The sequence below is a fragment of the Aplidium turbinatum genome, chromosome 3, assembly GCF_918807975.1.
Source record: "Aplidium turbinatum chromosome 3, kaAplTurb1.1, whole genome shotgun sequence".
Taxonomy (NCBI): Eukaryota; Metazoa; Chordata; class Ascidiacea; order Aplousobranchia; family Polyclinidae; genus Aplidium; species Aplidium turbinatum.
In genome coordinates, this window is record NC_137474.1 from 38,843,737 (window position 1) to 38,859,001 (window position 15,265).

The following is a 15,265-nucleotide window of genomic DNA, read 5'->3' on the forward strand; positions in this document are numbered from 1 at the left end:
CAGATAGAATATAGCGTATATACAGTAGGCCTACTGTAAATGTAGATCAATATTGTCAATAACAAGCCTCTGGATTCCGACCTACAGGTTCCATCAGTGCAATCGGGACACAAGGAACGACCATGGGTATGTGCCCCGAGTGGCAATTTTGTGTATGTAGATCTTTTTTGAAAAGAATGAGCCTCACACATCTATTACAGTAGGCCAAGTAGTTCAAAGATTAAATTTCGTCAGCAAATGCTTTGTCTTTCAGAGCGCGTTTATCCGACGGTAATTGTTTATTGTACCGATCACAGTTTCCTGAGTTGCGTTTGTAACGCGAAAAAAGTTGGCTTTCTTGGTGACTGTTTGCCAAATTAAAAAAAGATCAGTCAGCAAAAACTCAAAATATAAATAAAAGATCAGGATACGATTATGCGGAAGTTTCCTGTGCAACTCTGTCACTCCATCACGATTTTCAAGTTGCTTATCGCCGTTATGCCACCCACATAAGGCTTCTGCGCACCTTTCTTCAAGGGCGGAAGCAAAGTGTGAAAGATTTTATACATTTTTTGCTGTATCTTTTATCAGTGCACAACAGAACAATACCAATTGCAGCAACACATCAGTGAAATTATTTACAGCAAAAGAAAATAGTTGAACTTTACTTTGAATATCTTGACATTGGCTACACAAAGGCAATTAACACACATTGGAAAACAGTAGGCTCCAGGCAAAAGTGAAATAAAGTCTCACCGTAAAAACCCAACTTAGTGAAATTCATGTTTCTCGGCAGCCGATTTGTAGCAAGAATTGACAGCGACAGACACGTGTTTCGCCCATGAGGCTGGGCTCATCAGTATCGCACCGTATTCTGCCACAAATTTATTCGACCACCGCTTTACCAGTCAGTTTAACTCTTATCTTTGTGGAAACAAAGAAAGAGCCAACAAAACCAGCAGGCGCCAGGGCAGAGGACATTGTGAAGAAAGGGGCGTTCTTCCCGGCTATCAGCACAAGGCTGAGCACTCACTAGTACAGCGAGCAGCTGCGATTCGCCAACCATAACGGTGTAGCTTCCACGCTAGCCATTCAGACCATCCAATCAACAATATGTTTCTCGGCAGCCGATACATAATTTTTCATCATATTGTAAGTTTTTAACAGCACTGAATGAGGCTGTTTACCAGGCATTTAGTTAAATAACATGATGCGTTCTACCGGTGCAAATTAAGCTATACTGTCACAAGATGTATAAAGTGACAATCTGCTTTTTTTTTCGACGTTTTTGTCATGATTTTCAGATAGCTTTGAATCAGCCTATTTTATCAGGGGATTTCAAGACACGAGTTTGATGAAAGGTTGAGTTTCAGAGCCAAAAAGTTCCCTTGTTTGCAGCGTAGCCCACGCCCTACACAACAGAGAAATAATATGTAACGCATAGCACCAAAGCAACACAACTTTACAAATGTAAATAAACGGCAACAATGTTCACGTTTCTTTTTGCAAAACAGCTTAAACAAATGACTTTGTTAATCATTTCATATTGTTTTTATATATCAACGATGGAGTAGTGACAAAAACAGACAGGATGGATGGATAGTTTTAAGCTTTTTGTTGTTATTGTTGACGATTCACTAATTGCAGTGGAACATGTAGAGATCGGGATATTTGTTTCTTGGTTTCAAGTGGAGTCATGTTAGTAACTTTTTGTGGAAGAGTTCGGAAGCTTGGGATACGGCTCCTTGCAGTGGCGGTAAAAGTGAAAGAAATACTCCAAATACTTGACTCCAATATCCTCATCCGGATACTCACATACGTCCTCTGGAGCATCTTCAGACTAAAATTAAAAGTTGTCAAAAAATGTTATAAGATACGCAGTTTTATGTAAGCTGGAAACATGACGACCTTTATGCACAGGCTATGACACGTGCACCTTAAAATTTGGCTGAAGGCTGATCTGTTAGTAGCTAAAATCGCTAGTATAACTTGATAGTTTCAGCATTAGTTAACAGCTATAGTCTTCCAGTATATTTTGTGTGATTTTTAGTTACTTTTGTGTTATTGTTACCATTGAAATAACGGACTAGCTTTTGGCACGTGTGTTGGATATCCAAAAAGCGTCTGGCAACACTAGTAATTGGAAAAAATTGTCATTTTTAAACGTAAAATTAGGAGTTTTGCAGTGATTTGAGATTCAGTGATCATATTTTGGCAATTTGGATTCTCAAAAGTATCATTTCAAAGAGATATAAAGTAAATTTAGCTTAGAGTTCAAAATCGAAATTACATCGGCCTTCAGTCATGCCTCCAGTTTGCACGTTGTCAAGGACTGTGTTATAGCCTGTATAGATCGCCATGGCTGAGATGGCTCTAGCCTACAAGCAAATTGGCTACAGTAAAAACGAACTCTCCATCAAGCAATTACAACATGCAATCCAATGGATGAATATCTTATGAGTACCCATTCAGCCCACTACACTTATGAAGAACTACACTTTACAACGTCACGTTTGTAAAGTAATTAAGTAAACATGAAATAGTGTAAAAATGATTTGAAGAAATATAATTTATTCAATAACTCATTTATTCTATCTCACGTCTACTCTTCTATTCTAGCTCATAGTTTATTACCAAATGGTAGCCAATGCGTCCTGGAATAAGCAACCTAGCAATGTTAGCAAGGTAGGCTACTCTATAGGTAGTAGTGTAGCGCTAGTAGATATTAGTAGGCCTACTAGGTGTGCGAGTGTATCATTGGGGGAGACAAATTTGTGGTGGCAATGCATCCCTGATGTACAATTAGCCAAGCGGGCCAAATTTCACATTTTGCTTGCCAAACAAGCTTGTGCGTTTTTAGCTCGCTACTGTTGTACATGCCTTAACAGTTGACTATATCAATGTTTCTGGGCAGCTGAGTGCAGCAAGAATTTATTGAGATAGATTAAGTGTTTCGCCCATGAAACTGGCCTCATCAATATCGCACCACTAACTCATGCCAGAGAGTTCTCGACCGCTGCTTTTGCCAGTCAAGCTTTGTGCTGACGCCAGGTAGATCGTTCTTTTTACACAGTTGGCGATACAATTTGCGATGAACTGTAAACATGAATATGATGATCTTGACACTGAAAACAAGCGTTTATGAATCAAGATTTCATAAACTTACTGTGGTAACTCTGAACTTGTACTCAGACATGACGAAGCTGCTGAAGTACAGGGGAAAGTCAACGACTTGTCCGCTTTGCGAATCCATTGCCGCCACTCGTGCTCCTATGGGAAGGCTTTCCGGGCAATTGCTTTCAAAATGAGTTTTACACAGAATAGTGTTGGCTTTCTGAGCAAATCTGTCAAATATTAAAGAATTGCTTATTTAAGCTGGGCAGATCTTTCTTAGCAAAATTAATATAGTTGTTACAAACAAGTGCCCTAGAAATATTGTACGAATTGCTTCACCTGCCAAAACAAAAAATTTAAGCTTTCGATTTGAATCTTTTACAAGAAGTGCCCTAGAAATATTGTACGAATTGCTTCACCTGCCAAAACAAAAAATTTAAGCTTTTGATTTGAATCTTCAACAAGAAGTTCCCGTCATAAGATAAGAAGTTCTGACCAGAATATGAAAAGTTTTGTCACAAAATCAGTGGTTCTATAATTACAAAATGTAAGTCCGCATCGAGTGTGACTGAAATAAACCCTTATTATAACTTGTGTTCAAAGCAAGATATTTACGAGTGCTAAAAATTAGACTACATTGGGCTTTTCTTCTAGAAACAAAAGCAGTTAAATTAAGTAGTAATCCTGAAAAAAAATTCAACCAGTACCGTCAATTATACGAAGTAACAAAATACTTACGTGAACCTCAAGGTGATGGGTATGTTAGCTGGGGTCTTGGGTGAGATGGGAATCCCAAAAGTGAAATTGGAACTGTCATGCTCACTAAACACAAATCGAATATGGTAAATGCCAAGGTTTGATGAATGGTAACAAAAATAATGTGCTTACTAAGTTACTCTGCACTACCTCCTATGAATGTGCAATAGCAGCTATGGCTAAAATTATTCAAACTACAGTACAGTTTAGGTGTACGTCTAAGTGTCAAACTAATACTGTAGTAAGTCAATTTAAATAAAAACTCTACATTTTCTGTAAATAACAGTTAAAATATTAAGTCAAAAGTGGTGTCATATTAAAAAAATGAAACTTAAATTTTTTCTTCAACGTTTAGTAGCCTATCATTTGAAAAACTTGTACATCAAACCTTTGCGCTCACTCACCAATCAAGGTATTTTGTTTTTGTAGTTTCTTTGTAGAGAGTTGTGTTTGGTTCTGCCAAAGAAATGTGTTGAGGTGGAACGACGAAAAATTGGTCTGAGACATCACGCCTACAAGACAAGTGGTATTTTTTTATTATTTCTGTACAACAATATTGCAAACCAACAATGGCCTTTTTTTTCTAGCTGTAGCTTGTAATGTAGGCTTAGGCTAAATACTATAGTTTAACTTTGGTTTATATGCAATTGTGCGTTTTCAGCCATCTGAATGTCTAAGACTCTACGCCGTTTTAGATTAGTAAGAGTTTTGGACATTAATTTTAAGAATCCCTGATTTGGAAAGTTGAGAGAATATAGTTTTCTCGGTTTGGAAATCAGTTGATTTGTTTGAATCTTCAGACTGACCTCAGACGAGACCTCAGACTGAGAAAGCCTCTGATAAGTTATTCCTGGCAGTTTCGCATACTTGTGAAGGCTTTAAAGTTAAACCATATTGACGTGGGCCGCTTACCGAGATTAACAGAATGAGGTATCCGATTGTCGAAGTAAATATCATCTTATTTTTAATGGTTTTTGCAACTGTGCAAATGCAATATTAAACAAACATTCTACTGTACAGTATCAATCATAGAGCTGGTCCCATTTTTCATTTTATGCATTTAGCCTAGCCTATACTGCTTTGTTGTCGGTCACTTTCGTCTCATATAAGACAGAAAAGATATATAAATTAATTTCCAAATATTGTAAGTTGTTTTGTTAGCTTACTTTTTCTTAGGGATTACTTCCTTCAGAGGATTTTGGATCATGTGTGAAGGATTTCCAATGTGCTTAGAATTGTGTAGCTTTGCACCTTGCTGTTTCATTTTTTCTTTGAGTTTATCTATGTGCGACTTGATCTTCTTCGCAGTATCAGTGTGTCCCTGTTTAAGGCCAGCTAAGCGATGCCTCAGTTTGATCAACAACTTTTTCATCTTGGTGTAGCTTAAATGATCGAGTGGTGTGGTCAATGCTGAAAACAATATACAGCGATTATTTATAATGAATAGCGTAATTTAATTTATCTGCAAGCAACAAGCGGTTTAAGTATCGAAGAGATAAACTTCTCTTAGTGCTCTCTATGACTATGGCGTACGCATGGTGCTCACCCTACAGTTTTCATCAATAAAAATTAGAAATAAAAATGGCCAAGTTTTCGTATGTAGTTTTATGGAGAAGTCTCCCCTTATCTGCCCCTTGTTGTTGAAGTTTCTGCTTATAATTTCTTTCAAACAATAAACATAAACTGCATTTTTACACCAACCAAAGATCACAATGATGCAGAAGATAGGTAGGCTACTGTGTTAAGGTAGACTAGCCTACTTTGATTTTGCTATTGTAGATTAGCCTACTGAAATGCATCAATGAAAGCTGGAATGAGAAAAAAAGCAGACTAGCTTTGAAATACCATTGACATTCACCATCACGCAAAATGAAACATGGCGACCACTAAATTTTATTTTAAGAAACATGAAAGATTTTTAATTTAGTGGACTTTCAAAAAAATGCCAGTATGTTTTAAAAACGTTTGTTTAAAACATTTTAGGTACAGCAATTAGCCTTTCTTTTAAATTTCTCTGTGTCTTCAGAACTATAATGTTAAATAGTCTTTGCGGGAAAAAAGTTCTCTCTGCTCACAACTAACTTATGTTACATAACGTTTAGGAAACGTTCATTTGCGTCAATATAAGGCACTCACGATTATCTGTCCCAGGAGGAGTTGGGTCCAATGGAGAAAATATGGTTGGGGTAACTTGTAGGATGGTTTTACTGCAAACTTTTGTTGCAAGAGCTTTTCCTTTGTATTCAGTTGCGCAGCAAAATGCCTATACAAGATATTAAACAAATTTATAAATTTAGCTTACATGGTTAAGTTCATACAACAGCTGGTTACGATTTAAAATCGGTAAGTTTACAAAGTTGAAAACATACCTTATTGCTTCATAAGTGACAAAGTGAATAAAAATATTTCAGTAATTAGATAAAAATAAAGATGTAGTTATATGGTACATTGCAGCATCAATATATAAAGTAACACAATTGTGGGAGAAAACTGTTGTCAAGGTAAGTTTAATCTTTGAAAAAAAAACAAAAAAAAAAACAGACTTAGTCTGGAAACGTACGTAAAAGCTAACACAATAATAAACTAAAAAATCGTTTTATGATGATTTCTTTTATCTGAGCATTTAAAGGCTAAAATTCCCTTATCTTTGCACGTCAGTTATCTAGTGATAGCATGCTTGCACTCACTGAGCTGTCTGAGCAAAGCCTTGCTGTTCTATCGTGATCTGAACAGTAGACGACATCCGGCGGTGGAACTTTCTCTGGGGATTCACCACTTGTGCTGCTCGTTGTTGAATATAATATGGGAGTACTAGAAATATTTGCTCCTCCGTTTACTCTACAACATAAAACAGGGAGAAAAGTGAAGCACCCGATGTTGTGTTTTCGAAGGTTTATTCTCTGCTTACTAGCAAATTAATGCAAGGTACGTTACTTTAAACATACTACTCTATTGCATGTAACTGTAGTATAGGTTAGGCTGAAACGTAGCCTAAACGGCCATATCAATTTTACGATTAATCGTTATATTTGAGATATGTAATCTTTCACCTGACGAATTTCAAAATTTTAGTTGTTGTTTAAACTCAATATGCGAAACTTTTACCCTACTGGAGTGAACAAGCTAATGCTAAAACCATAGTTTATGACTGTATCGTTAAACTAGGGTCAATATCCGATGCACGCATGCATTCAGATTGGCTGTAAATTACTTACCCAAGAGTTGGCAATCGATCAGTTTCCACTCTGAAGATGTATAGTCCGGCAAACAAGATTAACCTGGAGTCCCGGAAGAATCATGCACCATGAAGATCAATGATCGAATAAAAAAAAAGATACAAATAAGTTCCAAGGATTAAGAAAAAGGAATGAAACGAGTAATGCTTCTAAGCGGTATGTCAATGACATAAACATCCACGCAGCCGAAGTAATCTATAGAAACTCTTTTATCAAAAAACAATCATTGAGATGTGAGTTACAAATTATAACCGGCAGAACTGGAAAATTCTTATCGTTTTGTCCGCTCCGTCAGCTCAGTGGTTACGCACCCGGCTCAAGATCACGCGGCGCAAATTCGACTCCCGGGGTGTGCGCTCGAGCAACGCATTTTCAGGACTCTTCTCCATTCAGCGGAACCTAGTGAATGGAATAATTCCCCGGCAACAACACTTCAACAATCGGAAAACTTCACTCTGCCAATTTCAGTAACCGGCCTGCGGTGTCAAGAGCCTCTACAAGTATGCGAAACTACCAGGAATAACCAATCAAGGCTTTGTCAGTCCGAGGATAAAGATTCAAAACCAACCAACCGTTTTAAGCGCTGTTGTAAATGCTGTGAGGCCTCCACCAAAATCGGTTAAAACTTGAAAATCTTAATTTTCAGGATACTTGCTTACGTGGCAAAAATCAATACTGTAATAAGTTTTGAAATATTAACTACGCATACCTTAATGTTCACAATAGTTTTATGATTTTTACTAGTTTTATGTTTACAACAGCTCCAAACCTCAGTAACTTACCCAAGCGCCAAGACTCCCGTTAGAAAAAGGATGGTAATCTGTGTTCGACGATTGTTCATGCAAGCGATCGAATCAGGTCGCTTCGACTGTAAAAAAACAGTTCGTAAAAGTGATGGTGTTCTTACTCTGATGCATATGCACAGGGTAATGAAAACAGCTGGCTCAGTTGACCAAGGGACTTTATTTTAACCCTGCTCTTTTTAATTTTGTTTTAATTGAAGAAGTTAAAGCGGAGTGTTAATGATTTTCCACTCGTCTTCCTGATTAGATTTAACTTGCTTGATGGTGCTCTGAAGCGTTCTCTTACTTATTTAAAGATGATAATTTTGTTATGCAATTTTATTCTTATCATTTCTGTCATTGTTGCGGTGAAAACGAAGCAAATTTGCTTTTGTGAAACTCAGTGCTATAACAGGTTAATTAAAGAAAGTTATTCTGAAGCCGTAGCAGTGACTCATATTTTTGTTTTATGTCACTTTTGTGTTTTTTTGTTGTTGATAAACAAACAATTGATTGGTTGGCATAACGGCAGAAAGAGGCTTGTCTTAAACCATTCTCGATTAGGCTATGTTGGTTGCAAACAGAGTGAGCAAGATTAACCTATTGTATAGTTAACGGAAGTAACAATTGTTGTGCTTGTTTACCTTTTTATTTCCACTTTGATTTCTCTTATTCCCATTGCCACTAGACGTACCCGACGGGCCGTACCTGCCGCTACCTTGTCGGCTGGAACACGAAGTACTTGCAGTGCTTTGAGTGAAACCACTGAAGAAAATGAACATTAAAATAAAGACGAGCAGTACAAAGATTAACGATATAAAGTCAGGCAACAGGCAGCAGAAACTTTTTGACACTTTAATTTCGATTGGTCGTTTTATAGTTTTGCAGATATTTAAAGAGTTTTAAAATAGATATCATTTTTAGATGATGGTAATAGTTTGACCAAACGTTGGCCATGGAAGGTTCATTTTTGAAAGAAAATTTCTGTTTACGATACTACTGTACAACACAAAACCTTTCGAAACAAATAAAAATTAATTATTTAATAGACAAATTTATAGGTAAACAGCTTCTTGTTGTCCATTGACATATAACAACATGTTTCTTAGACTTTATACAAAATATAAATTTGCTGAAGAGAATAGAAAACCGGCAGTTATTCGCGTGTGGCTCGTCGTTCCTTTTGTATGTGTTCTAATTGTTTGCCACATGACTGTATTTTACACCTCATCTGTTTCCTGTGATCTGTTTCCCGCCGTATAATTTATTCGTAATCATTCTTGTATCATTGTAAAGAAATTTATTCTCACACAAGTCAGTTCAATCATATATAGCTAAATATCGATTTCGATCAGCTAGAAGCTAGATCATCTTCAGTTAAGCTGGAAGCAAACAGCACAAAATTCAAATGATGAAAGTGCCTTCAAAAACGTTTTTTCATTTCTTCGCACTTTCATCATTTGAATTTTGTACTGTTTGCCTTCAGCTAACTGAAGATGATCTAGCTTCTAGCTGATCGAAATCGATATTTAGCTATATATGATTGAACTGACTCGTGTGAGAATAAATTTCTTTGCATTACAAGACAAGTAGGCTAACCGAGTCGTTCATATCAAGCATTGTTGTGGGTTTGACACCTGTCAGAAGATACTTCATTTTCTTGATTCTTGTATCATTTGTTCAGTTTGTACTTTTCAGTCCGGAGTGTCGTTACAGTTATAGTGCATAGACAGATTTATCCCACAATTTTTATTTTATGAATATTGCAGATTTAAGTAATTCCTGATAAGGACATAAAACGTACCTGTCGCATACGTTGGAGTTGACTTTTTTTAACTATGTTATATCTCTGTGTTACACAACATGTTAAACCCGCTAAGGTTACTTTGTTTTGTTTGTCTATAGCTTCAACAAAGCAAATTCTCTACCAAAGCTTTAGAATAGAAAAATAGAAAAATTTTAACAATTGATCAAAAATTTCATTGTTCCAGGTCTGTTACGCATTGAGCACATTTCGTTCCACAAACTCACTATTTACGACAATTCAAAAAAAAATGAATACCTTATAGCGCTGACATTTGAGCGCACACTCCCTTGACTTTTCAGTTTGTTCAGCTTTTTGTTCCACCTTTCCAGTTCGTCAATTCGCGATTCGAAATTTCCGGTCAGTTTACATAACTCCTTTACAGCGCCGACGTTTTCCATGTACAGACGGTCCTAAGAGCAAACATATTATAGAAAAGATTAATTATTTTTTGTCACTTAAGTTGCAATAGGTTCTAAAATGCTTTATTGTTATATTAATCTGTTTTATTAGTTTTTGCTATATATACTCCTAATTTACTGTTAAATTAAGATAAATTGTTTTATATAGCGTAATTCAAACAAACTAAAAAAGTTTTTACTCACATGTTGTTATTTTTTTATTTGTTTGCAAACTGCTTGTTAAATACAATACGACCTTAGTGTCGGCTGCTTTTATTTTATTTTTTGAGAAGAGTTTAAACAACAACAAGAACAACAAAAAATCCAACACCTTAAGGGTTACTTTCAAATTGACAAATTTTATTTTCAATGATGATGGCAACACTGGAATTGTCGTGGATTTTCATTATTACCTTGTCAACCACGAGAAAGTTCGGAATAACTTCACCGCTGGGAAGCTCAACGTCACCTGTTTCCGTCACAGCCTCAGGCAGAACCGTTTGAAACTCTTGCGCAATCACTCCTGAAAGATCAGATCATGATCAAGATTTGGAAATAAATAACTCAATTGTCAAAAAAACACAAATTAAAAAACTCAATGTTGTCTGATTTTGAAGTGACTTTTTTTCGTTGTTATTCCGTTGGAGAACATTTAAGACGTGTAGAGTTTATACCATAGTAAAAAATAGATGACTTTGTTATTCTTTTTAGCATTAGTTTACCTGTTTCTTCTCTGTTGGTGTCGATGCCAGCATACATGGCGTACTCCGGAGAGTACCGGTATTTGCAAATTCGGATATTTGACACGTTCTGTAGTTGAGCTTTGGTGTCAACCTGACAAAGCACAAATTGTCAACTACTTCAAGTGTAAGGACACAAACAAAACTTATGTAATTTACATGTATAACTACGTCTATTATACGTACAAAACTTCAAACCTATCACGTTTCATAAACAAGGCTATGTAACCATTTATATACTGTAAAAACATAACATATCAGTTCGTTTTCAATAAGTTTTAGTGACATTAAAACCACATAAAAATGTAATATTATCTTTGAATATAATGTTAGCTACCTAAGAAGCTTTTAATGTACATCAATTTGGACGTGAGGCTAAGTTACGACCTGCTTTCTAGTACATTGTTGGATTCATTGTTTAAAACCATTCTTAGCCCAAGCATGCACTAACTTCTTCGATAGCTTCTTTTGCTCTTTTGTCCGAAGGTTGCATGAGGTGGCCCGTCAACTTGATGTTGCCATTCACGACCAATGCTTCATCCGGGTGGTCTGCGTTGATACCAACACGACCCTGAAAATGCAATCAAGAAACTGTGATTGTTTCCACAAAATCTTCGGGTTAAATATTTATCAAACGGATTTTTAAACGCAATGATGTGAAGTGCTGTTGATTTGAATTCAAACATTTCTAATGTACCGCATGCTCCAAATTATTTTGCTGTACACTACAGCAATATTTTAAGCTGAAGTGTTTTTTTTCTCTTCGCCGAATTAGTTTGCAAATGTTTTTGTAGCCTAGTTATTTTAAGCTTTGACGAATTCCATGAGTAGGCTAAGTTAAAAAGAAACTGGGGTGTTGTTCCAATTACAGTGTCAGTCAAGAAATTAGTTCTTAGGGGAAGCATAAATCAACTGAACATGCAATCCCATCATTAGTATGAGGTCTCTACGAAGTTGCTGAATTACATTGAACTGCAGAAATACTGTATAAACAAGACATAAATAGAATTCCTATATATCTTTTAATTTTACTTTGATATTCTCACACTTACATTGTGGTATATCGCGTCAGGGACTTGCGCTCTTTGCCATTGTATATCGTCTTGGTCAAATTGCCCCGGATTGGAGGCCCGGACGATTATTTTTTCCGTTCCTGATGCAGCTACCGTGTAGCTTTTGCGCCCCGCTTGTGCGTGCAGAGCAACAATGCACATAAAGTATCTAAGATAAAACGAAAATGTGAAACACTGCAAACAAATCACCCCTTTTTGAACCTGTATTTCTGCTTTATTGTGCAAACAATTTGGTGTTTATGCTTGCAGATGAAATTCTATATAACGTTTTACAATACCCAGAGATGGGCAAGATCACCAGTATTGGTGATCTTGAAGATCAAGATCAAGATCACCAAGAATAGGTGATCTTGAAGATCAAGATCAAGATCACCAAACTATGTGATCTTGAAGATCAAGATCAAGATCGTGATCTTGAAGATCAAGATCACTTTCAAGATCACTTTTTGTGTACTTGAAAAAAAATGAAGTTTTTGATCAATGATGTTGCAAAAAATAATTGCTATAGGCTACCTGGGTAAAGGCATATAGTTGGTATTGCTAACTTTTACTTTTAACTACTCGATCGCTGGCCTAAGAATTGTAATAAGTTAGTGACTGTTGCTATTGGGCCTATCAATTGTTGACGTAGTTTGCGTAGAATCGCAACGTCACACCCAAGGCCGAGGTTAATTACAGTAGTTCTGAAAATGTCGCAAAATTTGCAATTAGTTTTATACTTTTTATTTATAATAAATAAATAAAAATAAACTTTGAACCACATCATTTTTTACCAAATTTTTGTCTGGTTCATGTGGGAGTTTTTATTCGTGTTACTAAGTAGTTTTAACTTTCACTGTATTATGTCAATGTTTATTGCACCATTTATCCATCTGGCAACTTTGATACTGTTGTCTGCTATCAAAAAAGTTCAGAGGTTTGCGGTCGGAAAACCGCTCCATACTCAGACCCTAAACAAGTCTTGGTCTGGTTGATTTGCTGCAATAATCCACTTTACATGACCAAAGTCGGCTAGAGTCCAGATTTTTTAACACTGCCATTCTAGACTTTTGAAGCATCTAAAATTGGGTCAAAGAAAGCAAACATTTCTTTAAAATTCACACATGGAAATTGTGAACAGAGTTAAATAATTTTTTATTATACGTCAACATAAAGTACACGGAAGTTGACTTCTTTATTATGACCAACACAGAAAACTTTTTCAATTTTGAAATGGGAACACTGACTAGATTAGATGGAGACTTTAAATCGTCTTTTGTTGGGCACATATCATATTAACAGTGGCTTAATGTTAGTAGTTGCCACTAACTACTTTGTACAGTACGAGTTCTAAAAAAATGCCTCTATCTAGGAAGTAAAATTCAATTTTAAGGTGATCTTGATCTTATTGTTCTTCAAGATCAAGATCACACAAAAAAAAGTGATCTTAGATCAAGATCAAGATCACCAAAAAAAAAGTGATCTTCAAGATCAAAATCATGCCCATCTCTGACAATACCTAATTTTACTGTTGCAATAAAGATACAAAATTAGATTATGAGAGTCTACAATTCTTCATCATTGTACACACCTTATAAAACTCTGTTTTGTAATAGTTCAAAATAAAAACAAGCGGTATGATTCATCTGCTGTACCTCTGGTCAGGGTTAGGTCTTCCTTTTTTTCTCATATTGTTTGTTGTGGTTTCACTAAAATGGAGACGCCCAATTGTCACCTTCGTCACTTGGTCACCGGGAAGGTCAACCCTAAAGTGAAGAATGAAAATAGAATGTTTTCCGAGTTCGAATTGATGATGACATTACAGCAACATTCGAGCTTTTAGATTATTTAAGAAAACTTGTTTAATATTTGCGTCAGCCGTTTGACTTTGGGCGTAGGCTAAGCTTATTTACAGTATATTATTCTACTACAGTATACTACCCCATGGTTAAAGTCTGAAATGAAACTATTGTCCTTGAAAGAAAAACAAAGTCCTTGAAAGAAAAAACATAAACTATAAAAAAAAGATACACACTTCGCTTTTCAACTTATTCATTGATGTTTTCATTTCATTTCATGTTCATTGATAAATTTCTCCTAACAGGAAGTTAGGAGAAATTTATTCGCAAACATAACATCTCTCAAAGTCAATTTCAAAAATGCAGCTTCCGATTGACATACAAAACTGTAGATCATGTAACAAGACACTAATTTGACCGTTAACTTTTGTAGAGGAACCATCAAATAAAATTAAAGAGGAAATGAAATCGTCTATATACTTGACAGGATGAAAAGCTTTTTTGCTTCGGTCTGACTGTGACTGTTCAATGGCGATGGTTTGGTTTTGGCTTTCATACTGCAACATAAATCATAAGTATATTTTATATATTGTCATCATAATCAGTCTTCTTCGTGTTATGTTTGAAATATTGACATTTTGTTCAACTTTGAGTCCAATGAATAAATTTCAAAAGTCTACGTAATGGAAAGAGTTGTTTCGTCACTTTCCTGTCATTAATCTAAAACTCTAAAACCAGTCAGGGATTTTGCAGCAGAAGGATATTGTGCAATTGTAATTAATAAGCATGAACATTGGGAGTTTCTTTTTTTGGATGAAATGAAATATCAACAATCGACAAAACATTCACTCTAGACCTAATCAAACTGCACGTAACATAGCAGCCGTATCGATGGTGCTGTACCGTAACATATTGGCTGTTTTTGCTCAACTATTTTGTTGATAAATAGTAACTTTCATAAACTGATACGTTATCACCGACATGCGTAAAAATGAAATTCTAAGTGGTGGATTATACCACTAAATTTATTGATGTCGATAAGCAACAATTAAACCCATACTAGCATGAAGCTTCAGCTAAGATATAGCCTAGCAGTAAATTATTAATTGTCTACGTAAAAAGTACAGAACGTTGCAACTGACCTTTACGCCATACAGGTTTATGTAGAATGCATCCAGTGGCTGCAAACCCTCTTCAGTCTTGACGTAGTAAGGGTGTCCTACCACGCCTATGTGCACGGTAACCTGGACAAAACGTGAAGAAGAAAATAAGAAAAAAAAATTAAAAAAATTCTATTTTTATTTTTCATAAATTTTTTATTTTAGGTATCAGTTATAGGCCAATAAATTATATTTTTATTTGTTAATTGTATTATAGTTAGTAAACTGGAAGTCGAGTGTTGGCTGTGTCAATCCTCAAAGCTACACATGTTTTGGAAACACAATATTATTTCAAATCAGAAACCCTTTTATCAGAAGACAGAAAGGTAATAGGATCCGACTGCTAAATGTGTTGTTAGAGCTTGTGGTACAATAAACCAAAGCTGTATTTACAAGAGCAAAAATGAAACTTTTAGATGTGTAGGCCAGTAGGCCTGACAAA

At 35.7% G+C, this 15,265-nt stretch overlaps 1 protein-coding gene across 4 annotated transcripts in view; it reads right to left on the reverse strand.

Annotated features, from left to right (window-relative positions):
* Positions 1-73: 73 nt before the first annotated feature.
* Positions 74-15,265, reverse strand: part of LOC145767512 (myelin regulatory factor-like) — a 28,616-nt gene continuing 13,424 nt past the window's right edge. For 3 of the 4 annotated variants that reach the window (XM_082579345.1, XM_082579344.1, XM_082579347.1), the window contains exons 11-28: positions 14,806-14,907; positions 14,144-14,220; positions 13,520-13,630; positions 11,865-12,033; positions 11,264-11,383; positions 10,795-10,906; positions 10,486-10,595; positions 9,930-10,084; positions 8,512-8,632; positions 7,868-7,953; positions 7,065-7,127; positions 6,537-6,687; positions 5,986-6,112; positions 5,016-5,259; positions 4,254-4,361; positions 3,832-3,915; positions 3,146-3,323; positions 74-1,819 (exon numbers count right to left, since the gene is read on the reverse strand). In XM_082579345.1, the coding sequence (XP_082435471.1) occupies positions 1,679-1,819; positions 3,146-3,323; positions 3,832-3,915; positions 4,254-4,361; positions 5,016-5,259; positions 5,986-6,112; positions 6,537-6,687; positions 7,065-7,127; positions 7,868-7,953; positions 8,512-8,632; positions 9,930-10,084; positions 10,486-10,595; positions 10,795-10,906; positions 11,264-11,383; positions 11,865-12,033; positions 13,520-13,630; positions 14,144-14,220; positions 14,806-14,907 (2,259 nt within the window). In that variant the 3' untranslated portion in view covers positions 74-1,678. The remainder of the gene's footprint in view (positions 1,820-3,145; positions 3,324-3,831; positions 3,916-4,253; positions 4,362-5,015; positions 5,260-5,985; positions 6,113-6,536; positions 6,688-7,064; positions 7,128-7,867; positions 7,954-8,511; positions 8,633-9,929; positions 10,085-10,485; positions 10,596-10,794; positions 10,907-11,263; positions 11,384-11,864; positions 12,034-13,519; positions 13,631-14,143; positions 14,221-14,805; positions 14,908-15,265) is intronic. The other variant, XM_082579346.1, reaches the window with a different exon arrangement.